General features: G+C 40.4%; 1 protein-coding gene across 6 annotated transcripts in view; it reads left to right on the top strand.

Annotated features, from left to right (window-relative positions):
* Positions 1-16,360, top strand: part of SIK3 (SIK family kinase 3) — a 284,203-nt gene that overhangs the window by 251,447 nt on the left and 16,396 nt on the right. For 4 of the 6 annotated variants that reach the window (XM_074216743.1, XM_074216746.1, XM_074216742.1 and 1 more), the window contains 10 exons: positions 3,220-3,329; positions 4,584-4,737; positions 5,086-5,241; positions 7,046-7,116; positions 9,145-9,288; positions 13,644-13,794; positions 14,471-14,596; positions 14,926-15,011; positions 15,558-15,667; positions 15,974-16,304. In XM_074216743.1, the coding sequence (XP_074072844.1) occupies positions 3,220-3,329; positions 4,584-4,737; positions 5,086-5,241; positions 7,046-7,116; positions 9,145-9,288; positions 13,644-13,794; positions 14,471-14,596; positions 14,926-15,011; positions 15,558-15,667; positions 15,974-16,304 (1,439 nt within the window). The remainder of the gene's footprint in view (positions 1-3,219; positions 3,330-4,583; positions 4,738-5,085; positions 5,242-7,045; positions 7,117-9,144; positions 9,289-13,643; positions 13,795-14,470; positions 14,597-14,925; positions 15,012-15,557; positions 15,668-15,973; positions 16,305-16,360) is intronic. The other 2 variants (XM_074216745.1, XM_074216747.1) reach the window with 1 other exon arrangement.

The raw sequence follows: 16,360 nt of genomic DNA, 5'->3' as shown, positions 1-16,360 counted from the left end.
TTTTATACTTTTCTAATTATTAATTCACCATTCCACTCACCACATTGACTTTTCTCTTACCTCTACCTTTTCAACTCAGATGTCATTGAAAAAAGTTATTGTTTGCCGAGAGTTTCCTCTTTTTCCTTCCTACTCATCTTTCATCACTCTTAATATCTTTTCCCCACTGTCTTCTGTTGCTCACTTGAAGAGATTGCTATTTTTTTGACCATGGCAAACCCTCTCTTTTTAAAAAAAAAAAAATTCTATTTTTTTTATTTTTCCAACTACATGCAGTGGTAGTTTTCAGGCATTTTTTGCTAGGTTTTGAGTTTTATATTTTTCTCCCCCCTTTTCCCTCCCCTCTACCCCTGATGGAATGCAGCCTAATATAGGCTATACATGCATAACCATGCTACACATATATCCATATTAATCATCTTTATGTACTTTTGATTCCATATTGTCTTCACCATCAGATTGCTACCTCTATATCCTATTCTTCCCAATTGCTAATAATTCCTTTTATACTGGAGTCTTTCTGCTGCTTATAGACATGTCACTGTTTCTCCCATTCTTTTTTTTTATTTTACAATTTTTCCCCTAATCTCACTTCCTTCCCTTTACCCCCCCCACAGAAGGCAGTCTGATAGTCTTTTCATTTTTTCCATGTTATACATTGATCACAATTGAATGTGTTGAGAGAAAAATCATATCCTTAAGGGAAAAAATACAATAAAATATAAGAGATAGCAAAATTCCATAATAAGATAACTTTTTTTTAAAATTAAAGGTAATAGTCTTTGGTCTTTGTTTAAACTCCAAATTCTTTCTTTGGCTACAGATGATGATATTCTCCATTGCAGATACCCTAAAATTGTCCCTGATTTTTGCATTGATGAAATGAGCAAGTCCATTAAGGTTGATCATCAACCCTATGTTGCTGTTATGGTATACAAGTGTTCTTCTGGTTCTGCTCATCTTGCTCAGTATCAGCTCATGCAAATCTTTCCAGGCTTCTCTGAATTCCCATCCCACCCTGGTTTCTAATAGAAAAATAGTGCTCATATACCACAGTTTGTTAAGTCATTCCCCAACTGATGGACATTCACTTGATTTCCAATTTTTTGCCATTACAAGCAGGACTGCTATGAATATTTTTGTGCAAGTGATGTTTTTACCCTTTTTCATGTAGACTCAGTAGTGGCTTTATCAAAGAGTATGCACATTTTTATTGCCCTTTGGGCAATTGCTCTCCAGAAAGGTTGGATGAGTTCACAGCTCCACCAACAATGAATTAGTGTCTCATATTTCCCACATCCCTTCCAACAATGATCATTGTCCTCCATAGTCATATTGACCAGGCTGAGAGGTGTGAGGTGGTACCTTGGAGATGCTTTAATTTGCATTTCTCTACTCAGTAAAGATTTAGAGCAATATTTCATATGACTATGGATCGCTTTGGTTTCCTTATTTTCTATGCACATCCTTTGACCATTTGGCAATTGTTTCCCCATTCTTTTAATAAATAAATTTAAAATAAATAACAAATAAATTAAAAAACCACTTAAACCCTTAATTGATGCAACTATTCCAGTTAGCTACAGTATTGTAATTTTTGTCTTTCCCACTTGACTAAACTCCTTGAGAAAGCTGTCTACACTCTGCTAAATCTCTCTTAAAATAAGTCTCTCTCCAATTATTGATCTTTTCATTTAGAGAGGTCAGATATTGCTAGGACAATTCCCAAATATAACTCACAAATAAGAATATAATTCAACATTAGATAATGTTAATTTGTTAAATCATTAAGGACCCTTTGTGGAACCATTTCTATTTGAACTTGACACCAATGCTTTGCCAAATGCTATGTACTTTAGGTCTTCATCCTTTTGATTTATCTGCTCTCATACCATTACTGTTGCTTCTAAGATTCTTCATCAGATTTTCATGTCACTACTCTATTTCTGATTTTCCTTTTACCTGTCTGATTACTCTTTCCTAGTTTTCTCCTCTGGATCTTCATTTAACTCATGACCACTATTTGTGTACTGCAGTGCTCTGCCCCTGGATCATCTTCTTCCTTTATTTCAGACATTCTTTACTTAGAGTTCTTGAATTTGAATGGGGAAATAATTCATCTTTGTTTTCGCTTACCTCTAATTGAAATTTAGTATTTCCTACACTCATTTAAAAGCATGCTTCTGAGAAAACGTTCCTAGACTTCACCATACTTCCAGAGGTTGTTCATGTCTCAATAAAGCTTAATAAGCTCTGCTTTGTATTTTTTCACTTAGTAATCTCATCATTTCCCATGGGTTCGATTATTATTTCTTGGCAGGTGATTCTGAGACAAGAGACAGATCTTTATAGCTATAGAAAGATACCTGGCCCTTGTCTCTACTAAACTTGCATCCCTCATCACCTATTTCCTTTTGGATATCTTGAACAAGCTATCCCATAGGACTTCAAACTTAACATGTCCAAAGCAGAACTCAAACTTTCATTAGAAACTTTCTGCTCTTCCAAATTTTCTTATTATTGAGGACATCCCCATCCTTCCAGCCACGCATCCTGCTTAACACCCCCTTCATGCTCATCCCACATATACAGTCTACTGTTGTATCTTGCCATAGTATTGCCCTTGCCTCTTTCTCCAGTCTCACAGAGCTCTCTCTGACTGAAGTCCTCCTCATCCCTGGCTTGTTACTGTGGCCTATTGACTTCTCTCTTCTTCACAGTTTTTCACTTGGCAAAGTGATTTTAGTAAAGCATGGGTATAACCTTGTCACTGGCACCTTAGTCCATCAACTCCAGTGTTTGCCTGTTATTTCAAGGACCAAATATAAAATACTTTTATCTGATTTTTAAAATCCTTAACCACTGGGGATCTTATCTCTCTTCCCAGTGTCAATCTACGGTAAAGCTACGCTGACTGGCTTGAAATGTCTCTCACAGGACAATCCGCTTCCTGTCTCTGCCTTTTTCCCAGCTCTCCCCATGCCTGGAATCCTCCCCCTCCGCACCCTTGCCAACTTCAAGACTCAGTTCATACAGGAGTTTTCCCAGCCCCTCCTCCACCACTTCTATATATTGCTTGTAAGCATTCATAGCTCTGGCACTAACACAGTGCTCAAGAGCTAAACTAGATTGGTATAATTATCATGGCCTTCTTCACAAGAAAAAGAGACTTTTGCCGAGTCTTGTGCTCATTCAGTTTGATTATCCTTTTTGCCTCAGACGGATGGGACGATGAATTTGGACAGCGATGAAGGCGAGGAGCCGTCTCCAGAAGCCCTGGTCCGGTACCTTTCGATGAGGAGGCACACAGTGGGTGTAGCTGACCCCCGGTGAGTAGACAACTAGCAACCCTACATACCCCACAGCAGGGAATTTCTCCTTACACTGCAGTTTTTCAACAAACATTCTTTTATTGTGTTCACCAGTGAATGCTAGGAGGCACAAAACTAATTTTAATCTAAGTCAGAACTTACAGGCAAGTAAGTGATAAAACATTGAACTTAACCTAATTGATTGTGGGTGAGTAGTGACTGCTGTGTTCCATCACCATTTTAATAAAAACTGGAAGGATTACACATCATATTGCCCTATTGCACATCAAAGAGTCATATGGAGAGTAGCATGTTCATTCCATACATTCTCTCACCTTATGCCAACTTCTTGTGTATTACCATTTTAATGGTACAGGTCCAATACAAAAATTCATCAGTGTTTCCTTTCCAAGCATGGACAGTGGTTAGAGTTGCTTATGAGCCACCCTAGAGATGCATACACCCAAAGTATAGTCCTGATGATCAACTCTCCTTTCTTCTACCCTGCAGTCCGGGCATCTGAGGTTAACCTTTCCATCTTTTTTCTTCATGGCACAGATGTCATATAGATAAGACATGATTGTCTTTTAAAATTTCAACTCTCTACAAACAGATGCTGCCACATTGCCTTTTCTGTTCTAGTCTTTAGTCTATCTTACTGTGATTGAACAGTCAGCAGAGACATATTCAGGTTCCACAATCTATGTCAGCTGCAAAGAGGTGGAGCCCTATGTCATTCTCTGAGGTGGAAAGATTTCTTATTTTAAAGTTTGTTGTAAAAGCTTCTATTGTGGCATGACAACCCCAAATATGCAGTGCTTCTCTTCCACAGCATCACTGACAAGCATAATTACATTCTTCCCTTGGTGGATCAGCCCCAATGTAGGGTAGCCATTGTTTTCAGTGAATGGCCTGCATCCTCCAGAAACTTTCTATTCACCTCTGAGACTTTAGAAACCAACCTGATGCTGGATGTTGCCAAGGTTTTTTCTTGGGTAAGGAAGGCTGGTTTTACATGAATAGTCAGTGGCTAAGATCAGTCCTCAGTTGTTCCAACCAGCAACACTGAGTATCATTTTTATAGCCGATTCTACTGAACCTCAGAGGTTAAGTAACTTGCCCATGATCAAAGAGAGAGGGTCAGAGGTGAGTTTAAACCCAAGTCTTCCTAATTCCAGGTTTAACTTTTCACACAGTACCATGCTACCTCTCATAGAAAGTGCTTTGAAAAAGGGTCTAACTGAACTTCTCTTTTATCTTATTTACGGTCAGCACGGAAGTCACAGAAGATCTTCAGAAACTCCTTCCAGGCTTTCCTCGAGTCAACCCCCAGTCTCCATTCCTCCAGGTGGCCCCTAACATGAATTTCGTGCACAACTTGCTCCCTATGCAAAATCTGCAACCAACTGGGCAGTTAGAATACAAGGTACATGGACACAGGAAATAAGAATGTTTAAGACATTTAAGAAAATCCCCCTAGAAAAACTAGCTAGAGCATCTTTTGAGACTCCTATGGATTTTATCATCCCTAGGACTTACATGGCTTCCCTTTGGATCAGGAGGATTTTCCTTTCTAAGTAGCTGGATTGAGAGGACTTTGTAAAGAATATGGGGAAGAGCTAGAATTCCCTCTAGATCATTTTCAAAAGAGTTTCATAAGATTAGTTTTTAGTTTTAGTTTTAGATTTAGTTTCATAAGATTAAAATAAGGTTGTTTCCTCCTCCACCTTTCCCCTATCCAATTAAACCACCTCTTCCACTGTGTCCCTGACAGGAACAGTCCCTGCTGCAACCTCCAACTCTACAGCTGCTGAATGGAATGGGTCCCCTTGGCCGGCGGGCATCAGATGGAGGAGCCAACATCCAGCTGCATGCTCAACAACTGCTGAAGCGCCCCAGGGGACCCTCCCCTCTTGTCACTATGACACCAGTGAGTAGCAGCACAGACCGAATTGAATTATTGACTTTTTCAGGGGTCTTTCCTAAAAAGGTTGTGTCCCAGAAATCTCCCATACAACTTTTCTGAGTTCTTTTTCCTAGGCTTAAGGTAAGGTCTTTTCCATTTTCTTAAGAGGACTGGAATTTCTTAAATGATTATTGACCTTTTTCTCTTTTAATTCAGTAATCTCTCCCTGATTATTGCCCAACTTTATCCTAAACTAACCCTGCCTGAGCAAGTCCCATCTTCTTTCTGTGAGGTATGAACCAGTTCCTGTTGTACCAGGACTGTTTCTACTACATCCCTGCCTCTTTCCATTTCAAGTGGCAGGAGCAGCAACAGCCATTTGGCTCCTAGCCTTTGACTGAAGATGAGCTTTTCAGTAAAAGCTAGTTGAACCTGTGAGTTCCTTCCAGTTTTTTTAAATTGATTTCTGAAAATTCCCTGCCACAAAAGAAATTTCCCCTTTTTCAATAACACCCTGTGACAGAATTTAGAATCATATGACTCCTTGGTTCTCATTATAATACCTAGTTCTCTTGTCCCCTCAGCTCCTTTGTTTTTTTTTTTTTTTAACATTTTCTCCTTCAAATTATTTTTCTCCTTTGAACTCTAGTTTTGTTTTCCTGGCATGTAATCTTCATTCAGGAAATATGTGACTATTGGTTGTCTACAAAGAACTATGCTAAGTTCTTTAGGGGTTTTAATGGAGGTATAAGCCTTTCCACTATTCTTAGAGGTGAGGAAGTAAAAACAACAAAAGTGAAGCTTTTAAAGTACAATATAAAAGTATAGATGATTACATAGGGGTGATGTTCAACCTTGAAGGACTCGCTCATTCCATCAGTGCAACAATCGGGGACAATTTTGGGCTGTCTGCAAAGGAGAGTGCCATCTGTATCCAGATAAAGAGCCATGGAGTTTGAACAAAGACCAAGGACTATTCCCTTTAATTTAGAAAAAAAAAAACAGACATCTTATTGTCTGATCTTGTTATCTCTTAGACTTTTTGTCTCTTCCTTAAGGATATGATTTCTCTCTCATCACATTCAATTTGGATCAGTGTACAACATGGAAACAAAGTAAAGACTGACAGATTGCTTTCCATGGGGGGGGTAAGATTGGGGGGGAAATGATAAAACTCAAATAATATCTTTAATTTTAAAAAAAAGTATAGATGATTACTCGTCCAAATGAGGTGTATAGATTTTTAGACTTTCAAAGGAGGGAGAGATGAACAATGATGAGAATGGTCATTAAAGACTTCATGGAGATGTACCTTGTACTGGTCTAAATGAGTAAAATTTGAATCACTAAATCAGGTTATTTCTTGGCTAGACCATTCACTTGTTTGTTTGTTTTCCCCTTTCTTACCATGTGGTATGGTGAAGAGAGTAAGGAGTCTTGGATTTGGATCCAGGCTCTACTGCTCACAAATTGTGTGTGACAAGTCATCTAAAATCTCTGACCTTCAGTTTCTTTATCTATAAAATGAGATTTAAAATAGTTGAACTTATTGTGTTTGATGAAGTTGTGAGTTGTCATGTTATTCTGTCTTGGCTGCTGATTATCCTAGTATCCCAAGGATGTCTCTCTCACTGAATTTAGATTTAAAATAATGATTTGGGTCTTGCCTTTGAAAAGGGCTCATGAAAAATGTACAAGGGAAAGGGGACTCCGATTTTCTCCAAAAAGTTTTAGCCTAGAAATTTAGCAGAAGGGTTATCCAAGGAGTCAGGTTTGGGGAAAAGAAAAATCACAAACTCTTGTTCTTGTCATTCCCATTTCTCTTCAGGCTGTGCCAGCAGTTACCCCTGTGGATGAGGAAAGCTCTGATGGGGAGCCAGATCAGGAAGCTGTGCAGAGGTAATGTGACATCTGGCAGTGCTTGCAGCATATCCTTGGGCAGTCTCTCCTGGCAGTCAACACAAGGCCACCTCTGCCCAAGGTCCTGATGCAGTGCAGCTTTCTACACTAGTGTGGCCTCTAGGTGTGCAAGATGGCATGGTCCTCCTGACCTTGAAATCAGCAGAAGACTGCCCAGGAAATATACTTTCCACAAGAGCCATTGGAACTTCCATCTTTGACAACAGTAACTCATAAGCACCTTGCTGTTCCTGCCTGTGCAGTCCCTCTTCCTCTTTCCTCCCACTTTCCCAGTGCACCATCAGCAGTGTTCCTAAGGGCACAAATGGACCCTGCCATGTGCCCAAAACCTGTATATTTGCTGATAGAAATTAGAGATGTTGGAATAAGTAAATCCTGATCAGTGTGTTCATGATGCTGCTGGCATTGGAAAAGCATCTCTGGTGTGCTCTTTCTGTCCCTTTATACCATGAAAAGCACACCCCCAAAAAATCTCTTGACAGGAGTACAGACCTTTGTCATTTTTTTAGACTCAAAAGAAAATCTAGGGTACCTTTTTCAAATTGAATATAAACTATTAATGGTTTGCTCCTTTTGTCAAGTTATCATACCACTAATTACCCCACTGTCTGTTAACTGACTGCTTTCTAGTTTAAAAAAGACAAAGTAACTAAATATGAAAGGCTTTTTTTCTTAAGAAGGCCATTTTTCATGGTCACTAACCACTTGTAGTTTGTGCATGTTTCCACTCCCCTAGTGTCTGGTTTGAGAATTACAGCATAAAGGCTTGATTGTCCTGGGTGGGTCTGAAGTTGGAAAGGAAAGAAGGGGAGAATGTAGAGTGAGGCAATCCTTTACTGTGTAGAAATCACCAGGGATCACTGCTGTTCAAGGGAAATCTTGGCAACTTTTTGTTTATTTCTTTTTTTTCTGGGGGTGTTGTGAACAATTACCACCAGAGAGATGTACAGACACGTCAATTACAGAAGGGAAATTAGGGGACTTGCTGTCTTTCTTCCTCAAAGCACCTTCATCTTTTGATCTTTCATCCCCTTATTCTTGGACTTCATTTTCTGCTCCCTGACTTTCTTTCCTCTTTAGTCATACTTTTGCAGGAAAACATGCCTATCAGTTTTTCTGTGGGGAAAAAAAAAAAAACTCCCAACTTTGCAATTACAAAAGAATGGAGAAAACTTTTAACTTGTTATATATTCATCTTAACAGTGTCCCTCAAAGACCTGAAGATAAAACTTAATAAGGTTGGAGCTTCCCCAACTTTTGAAAACCTTTCACTTTTCAGCCTTTTTAAAAATTGGACAATGCTAAAAATCCAACCATTTCTTTATTTCTTTCTCATCAAGAAAATGGTTGTTTCTTGAGCATAATATCACTTTCTTCTCTACAGATCTAGTACCGAATACAAGATTTAAATGTAGAGTAGCATCTCTTTTAGCCTCTTTTAGCTTTAATATAGAGAATCTTTACCATTAACTTTAATATAGAGAATCTTTACCATCAACCTACTTCCTGTGGCTTAGTGAACTATAACCATGAGCTTTCTATGAGTAAAGGCCTAAAGCCTTACTGATCAAATGGAATTGTATTGGGTCTTTCTTTTATGTGCATATCTGGAATCCATATCCATGTATTCCCTATTCTTTCTTAGATGCTTCTGAATAATTCATGGAGTCTTTTGAAAGGTTGGAGAGAAACAAAAATGAAGAACTTTCTTTTTATTGGGCAGAATAAAGGAGAGAAAGAGATTCTCTAGTCTTGCTACCAGGCTTGCTCACCATTTCTTTCTGTGGCTACTGTTGGATAGCCACTTAGCTGTTGAGCCAACTTTTGTTTGGCCAGCTATGTATTCTGCTTTCATCTAGTTCAGAGATCTATGCTATGGAGCCATTTTGAGCGGTAAAGAGCACAATTTTTTCCTTGTGAGTGCTTTGGATTAACTTCTAATGCTTCTTGCTGGAGAATATTCCTATCTCTCTTTTTCATTATGAAATGTGCTCCTGCTTGTTGCAGATACTTGGCAAATAGGTCCAAAAGACATACACTGGCCATGACCAACCCAACAGCTGAGATCCCTTCGGACTTGCAGCGGCAGCTAGGACAGCAGCCTTTCCGTGCCCGGGTCTGGCCGCCTCACCTGGTACCTGATCAGCATCGGTGAGTAGCCACATGAGCTGTGTGAGACCCTTGAGGCTCAGCTGACAGGCACCCTCCAACTGAGGTGGCAGATGGTGTCAAAACAGCAGGGTTCCAAATAGAAGCCACCTGCCATCATGAACTTAAATGGGATCAGTTCCCCTCTTTGAATGGTGCAAAGGGCAAAGTTTTCCAGCTGATCCTTGAACTTTTCTTCCCAAGTACTTTACAAAGCTCCTACTTGTCTTCAGCTGATATCCAACATTCTAGCAATTGATTTAGAGAGGAGATTAAGCTTTAAGACCTGGCCACCGAAGAAGCACCCAGAAAATCTGCCTGATAAAGGAAGTTTGTTGACAGTATCAGCGGACTTGACTTTTAATAGCCAGTTTCCTGCAGAAAAATAAGCATTTAATGTCATGTCACAGTGTTACACTATGCTTCTGGCCTCGATGTGAAAGAAGACCTCTTCAGTGGAAAACAGAATGACATCTACTCACTGTTGCACATTTGCAAAATCATCACATCAGTATTCTGGAAAGAAATCTTGTTTCATCTCTTTTCAATTCTGATCAGTTTCAGTGAGAGTAAAAAAAGGGATTAGATTGAACTTTCTGACTAGGAGAACTTCACAAAACTTAAATTCAAGTCAAATTTGGGGGACAGGAGGAGGAGGGGACTTACTATCTAGATGAGTAACTTGGACAAAAGAAGGATCCTCTAGAAAGGTCATCTTTCTACTAGATAGCATTATGTACCCAAGAGGCGGCCTCAAGACAAATGGACAAAGCTTTCAAATCTACTTCAAGTTGCTAGCTTTTTATTTTGCTTAAGTCTTACTTGCAAGATTTATCTGACATTCTTCCTTGCTTAGGTCAAGACAGTTACCAAGGATACGAGTTTGACGTACCGTTGCTATGAAATCTTGAAACCAGTTCATACTAGCAAGCTTGGAAGAGTGGGTTTTTTTTTTTGGTTTTTTTTTTTTTTTATTGTAGATAGATAGCTGCTGTGCTGAGCTGAGCATTGTTATCAGCAAAAACAGGTGAACTCTGACAGACCAAGACAGACTGATTGCCACGCTGGAACTCTAGAAGAATGATAAGCTCTACTATTACCCAGCAATAACTTTTCATAAAAATCACATAAGAGTCTTTGAAGTGATTTATTGGATAGTCACTCTTTCTCCATCTATTCGCTCACTCATCAGTTCCAACCTTCATCATTATCTAAAAGAAGATGTTACTTCTTTTCTCTTTACCATCAAATCACATTTTAGCGTGGGCACTTCAAGATCCAAGTTGGATTTTCTGAATTTTGTGAGAATGTATCCTTATTAGGAAAACATGGAAATTAACCTATATTTACCATCATTGCCTTCTACGTTATTTGAAGAAAATCACATAGGTTCAGAGTACACAATGGGGTCCTTTTATTTGATTTATATCCACTTAAAAGCCTAATAAGCCTTGTCTTCTAGAATGTCTTCCCTAAATAGGAACATTCTTTATAGAATATTCCAAGAGGTTTTTGCAGCTAAATCAGTTTGGGAGGGGAGGGGGGACCCCAGGGAATGAAGGGCACAAATAAGGAACCCAGCAAATTTGGATTTAAGTCACCAGAAAATAGGACAGCAGGGAGGGGACTGAGATTAGATTTATAGAAACATAAATTTCAGAGCTACTTTTTGAACACTAAATTGAGTAGTCATTTAATGAGATCTCTAAAGATCTGAAAGTCGACTTTATACCTCTATCTCTTTGGAGTATTCTAAGTGAAGTTCAGCTTAGCGGTGGAAGAGGGGTCTGATTGAACACTGCCATGAAAGTTTGTGGTTATTTTTTTTGCCAGTCTTGTGTACCTAAGTGGGAAAGGGTACTCTTCACTCAACCTCCTTTCTTTTACACAGTTTTTAAAAATAAGTAAGTAAATTGAACCCCATGCTAAGTCTCCTGAAATCCACCGAGTCCAGCTAGTCTAAAGTTGACTTCAACTGGAGGATCAGTCTCTTCTTCATTGTCTGAACATCTGATCTCAGATTCTAGAAAAATCAGTCTACAAATTTATGGGTGGTAGAGAACATTTATTACAGTGAAATTGCTTTGGTCTCTCCTGATTCAGTAAAGGTTGGTCTTCTTAGTGAATAAGACTTGGTTGATCATTTAATAAATAACTTTGAGGAGTCAAAAATTAATAAAGTTTTAGAAGGAAGTAAAAATGCAATTAAATCCATGAAGTTGTCTTGATTCTTTACTATGTTTGACTTAGAAAACCTCTTTCTAAAGTTAAAATGAAGGGCAGTTAGGTGGTGCAGTAGATAGAACACTGGCACTGGAGTCAGGAGTACCTGAGTTCAAATTTGACCTCAGACACTTAATAATTACCTAGCTGTGTGGCCTTGGGCAAGCCACTTGACCCCATTGCCTTACAAAAACCAAAAAAAAAAAAAAAAAAATTGAAAATAAAAAATGAACTAAAGGTATCTTTTTGGAAAGAGCTGGACCTTGTCACTGGTAAACCTGTTTCTAATGATACTGAAACAGATTTACATTTGGACTTATACAGCAATATCAAGCTTCGGGGAAGGATTTCTTTAAAATTGTTGTCAGTTAGGGCGGCTAGGTGGCGCAGTGGATAAAGCACCGGCCTTGGAGTCAGGAGTACCTGGGTTCAAATCCGGTCTCAGACACCTAATAATTACCTAGCTGTGTGGCCTTGGGCAAGTCACTTTAACCCCATTTGCCTTGCAAAAAAAAAAACAAACCTAAAAAATTGTTGTCAGTCCTGAGAGGGGAAAGGGATATCCATTCCTTCCAGCCTGTCCCTTTACACCTCTTCACAGTCATCATATTCTTCCTAGTCCCTCCCCCGTCTGGAGTGTATTTGAACTCTCGTTCACCTGCCTCCTTGTCTGTGACTTTGTTACAGTCCAAAATGAGTAAGAGGCAGGGCAGTGCAGCAGATCACAGTTCAGCACGGTGTCATCCCTGCCCTTACTACGAGCTAGAGCCTGTTCCTGGCTGCCAGAATGCTGCTGCCTTGGCAGGCTTTTATCTGCATGCTTTCAACTCATAAACATCTCTTTCTGATTAGGTAATGAGTTGGTATTCACTTTAACCCTGGTGTTGTCCAGGACAGCCTTATCAAGGGCCAGGTTCTCATCTGTCTCTGTTCTGAGGGCCTGCCCACAGGAGTTGTTCATATCTTAGCAGAATCATGATGTCACTGCTACCCCCTCTTTTTGTGAAGGCAGTTGGGGAGGGCTGGAAAATGAGGAGAGCCTTGAATCTCATGGGAAATTATTGACTTTAAATGCAAATTTGGAAGCAGTTTAATAAAGTTTGAATCCCTAAATGGAGAGTGCTTAAACTTAGTGCAGCTGAAGGACATGTTGGCTCTGGGATTGGGTCTGGAGTCAGGAAGATCCAAATTCAAATTTGGGCTCAGAAATTTACTAGCTATATGAGTGGGACCCCAGGAAATCACTTACCCTCCACTGTAAATGGTCATAGCATCTGCCTCCCAGAGAAGTAGTGAAGTAAATAAGACCCTTAGCAGTGCCTGTTGAAGCGAGAGGCCTTAGGGGCGCTACTCCAACCCCAGATCACCCCAGGATCACCTGCGTACATCTTGTGTGCTGATCTCTTGCCACACAACTTAATTCTAAGAGAATTTGTAGCCAAATCAGTGTGGAGTCACTGTTTAAACAGTGTGGTCATAGATGCAAGAATGGCTGCTCAAGTTTAACTTGGGGACATTGAGAGTCCATCATTCACTTGGTGTTTGCAAAAGCAGACGGATCCTTTTGGTAGATTTGAGAGGCAAATTGTAAAGCACAACTTCAGAATCAAAAGCCCCAAGCTAGAGTTGCTACCTTGCTCCCTAGCAGCTGGGTGATCCTCAGGAAGCCACTTAGCACTCTTGAACACTGGAGTCTTCATCATAGGTAGAAGTCATCATATTGGCACACTCTGGCCCACAGGGTTATTGGGAGGCATGAGCCACTCCATAAATAGAAAGGTACTCTTAGCAGCGTTGTTTGACCCAAAAGTAAAGGTCTGAGCTCTTCAAGAGCAAGCATGGGCTCATCTTTATCTGTGTCTTTGCATGTAGCTCTAGACTTGGAAAGATGGACACTTAATAAATGCTTAGTGACTGACTCCCATCAAAGGTAAGTTGAAACGGGAGCTGCATTGAGGTCCTTTGAGAGGAAGACTTGCCCACCCACTCCATGGGCACTGCCCACCGCAGCACCCTGGACAAGTTGCCTGCTGTGCTTGTGCTTGGATGAACATTTAGGCAGTCCTCCTCAAAAGACAAGTTTTCAGGTCCTTTAGAGACACCCAGTCCCTAACCACCTTCTCCCCTGTGCTCAGCTCTGTCTACAAGGACTCCAACACCCTACACCTTCCCACAGAGCGTTTCTCCCCCGTGCGCCGGTTTTCCGATGGGGCTGCAAGCATCCAGGCCTTCAAAGCCCACCTGGAGAAGATGGGCAACCACAGCAGCATCAAACAGCTGCAACAGGTAAAGAGGAAAGGCTGCAGTACCATTGGAGGAGGATGATTAGCACAGAGTCCCAACAGGATGTCCAGGGATGTTAAATACATCCAGACACATCAGCAGGATTGCTTGTAGCTTCTATCTTAAGAAAAGAATAGTTTTCTTGCAAGGGGTCTCTGATCTCTAATTAACAGACAGGACTCTTGTTACTGTCCCCAGGATTCCCAAGAAAACATCTTGAGTTTGGCTTGTACCTTTCTTATAAATAACCCTGGCATTGCCCTGCTGGTCAGCGGTCTGCATGAGCCTGTATGTCCTGTCTGGTTCACTCTATGGTTAGGATGCCTTGGTACCTGAATTAAGAAATGTAGTTTTAGAGTCATCATAAGGCTCTAAGTTAATCTCAGCCTTCAGTGACTGAGCTTTAATTTCACTGCAAACCATAGTCTCTGTTATTGCCCAACTCATCATGGGATATCAAGATGAGGGGACTTTTTGCAGCTTTTTCCATATGTTTCTGTATGACAGGACCTGATTGACTATATTTAATAAACAAATATAAACATATCAGTTTCTCTGTAGAAGGATATTTCATCTCCCGTGACTTTTTTTTGCCCATGAGACTTTGGAGCATCTGTTGTGATCAGTGTATGGCATGGGATTGTCTCCATCGAGTCCATATTAACTGCATTCATTACAGGAGTGTGAGCAGCTGCAGAAGATGTATGGGGGACAGATTGATGAGAGAACACTTGAGAAGACCCAGCAGCAACATATGTTATACCAGCAAGAACAACATCATCAAATTCTCCAGCAGCAAATTCAGGTAGGCCTGTCCAAACTTTCTTCCAATTTAGGAGAGCTTTGATTTCCAACAGATTTGTCTTATCACATTGAATGAATTTTTTTTTAAGAGGAGTATTGACAATAGCTAACATTTATATAAGATTTGCAAAGTACATTGCACGTACTTTTTCATTTTAGTGATTTATTTTAAGAGTTGACATGTGTGATGAAATGCAAAATCAGTTTCTAAATTGGAAGCTAAACATGATGATAAGCAGAAATCTTAGTCACAGAGAATTCTACCTGTTCCTTCCAACAGAACAGCTCACAGTAATATAGTTCAAATTGATTTTTCTTTATTGATTTTAGGATTGTATCTGCCCTCCTCAACCCTCTCCACCTCTTCAGACTACATGTGAAAACCAGCCAGCCCTTCTTACCCACCAGCTCCAGAGGTGACAAATTGTTTTGCTTGAAATCAAGAGATCTCAACAGTAAAGACCTCTAGGGCTAATGGATTTGTCAGGGAGAAGCCGTTAACTTTCTAAGACATTCCCTCTAAAAGTTTCCATTTTAAAAAGCTAAGTTGCTAACGTAATATTTGGTTTAAATTTCAATGTGTAGCCTCCTTCAGTTTAGTTGAACAATTATTTATTCAATGCCTACTATGTCCAAGACCCTCTTCTAGACATGTCCTTGAAGTCATACCTATTTGTACAGTTTTATTTATACTTGCTTATTCTCATTAAATGAGTAACTTGATATCTTGGTGCAAGAGACTGAACATAGGCCTCCTTTGAACTCTGCTACTATCTTTTATGAGAGGTCTGGTAAACTAGGGAGAGTTATTGATTGGAGTACATTATGGATAATGTTTGTGTATCATAAAACTTATAAAAGCTAAGTGTCTTCTGTCTTTTATGTAATCATTGAGTGATTGAAATCCACTTCATGACTGGGATGTGACTTCTAGAGGTATGTTTCTCTTTTTCTTTTTTAAGGTTACGGATTCAACCCTCCAGCCCTCCCCCCAGCCACCCCACCAACCATCTCTTCAGGCAGCCCAGTAACAGTCCCCCCCCTGTCAGCAGTGCCATCCTCCAGCCTCATGGTGAGTAGGAAAGTAGGGCAGAACCATTGTGGGGAGAAATAGAATTTCTCATTAGCTGTAGACCTTAGAACTCTGTTTAAACCAAAAAATACTTTCTCGGTGAAATAAGTTATTTATGCCTTAGCACACCTCTCCACAGCTCCAATTGATTCTGTTTTCTGTCAGACTTCGGATAGAGGTGAGGGGACATTGTTCTGACTAGCTTCAGGTATAAAAACGCCTGAGGATTTGTTTATTGGCTCCCAGTTTCTCCTCTCTGACTGCCAGCCTAGTTGCTTAGTTACTTAGAAGGTCTCTTCTCCATAGGTGCTGCCTCTTCTTCCCAGTTCCAAGGCTTGCCATCCCGAAGTGCAATCTTCCAGCAGTCTGGGAACTGTTCTCCTCCCCCCAATGTGACACTGACCTGCATGGGCCTACAGCAGCCTGCCCAGTCTCAGCAGGTGACCATCCAGGTACAAGAGCCACCTGACATGCTCAGCAACATGCCAGGGGCATCAGCAGCTGGGCGAGGCATGTCCCTCAACTCCTGTGCCAGCCAGATTCAGATGCAGCACCGTGCCAACCTGATGGCCTCCCTCACATATGGGCACCGCCCGTTATCCAAGCAACTGAGTGCCGACAGTGCAGAGGCCCACAGGTAAGGCCCTCCAGGACCACCCATCTGTTGGCCTCAGGTGAATTGAGAAGAATCTT

This window comes from Macrotis lagotis, chromosome 1, assembly GCF_037893015.1.
Source record: "Macrotis lagotis isolate mMagLag1 chromosome 1, bilby.v1.9.chrom.fasta, whole genome shotgun sequence".
Lineage (NCBI taxonomy): Eukaryota > Metazoa > Chordata > Mammalia > Peramelemorphia > Peramelidae > Macrotis > Macrotis lagotis.
The sequence above is the reverse complement of the archived record's forward strand: the minus strand, read 5'-3'. Positions and strand labels throughout refer to the sequence as shown.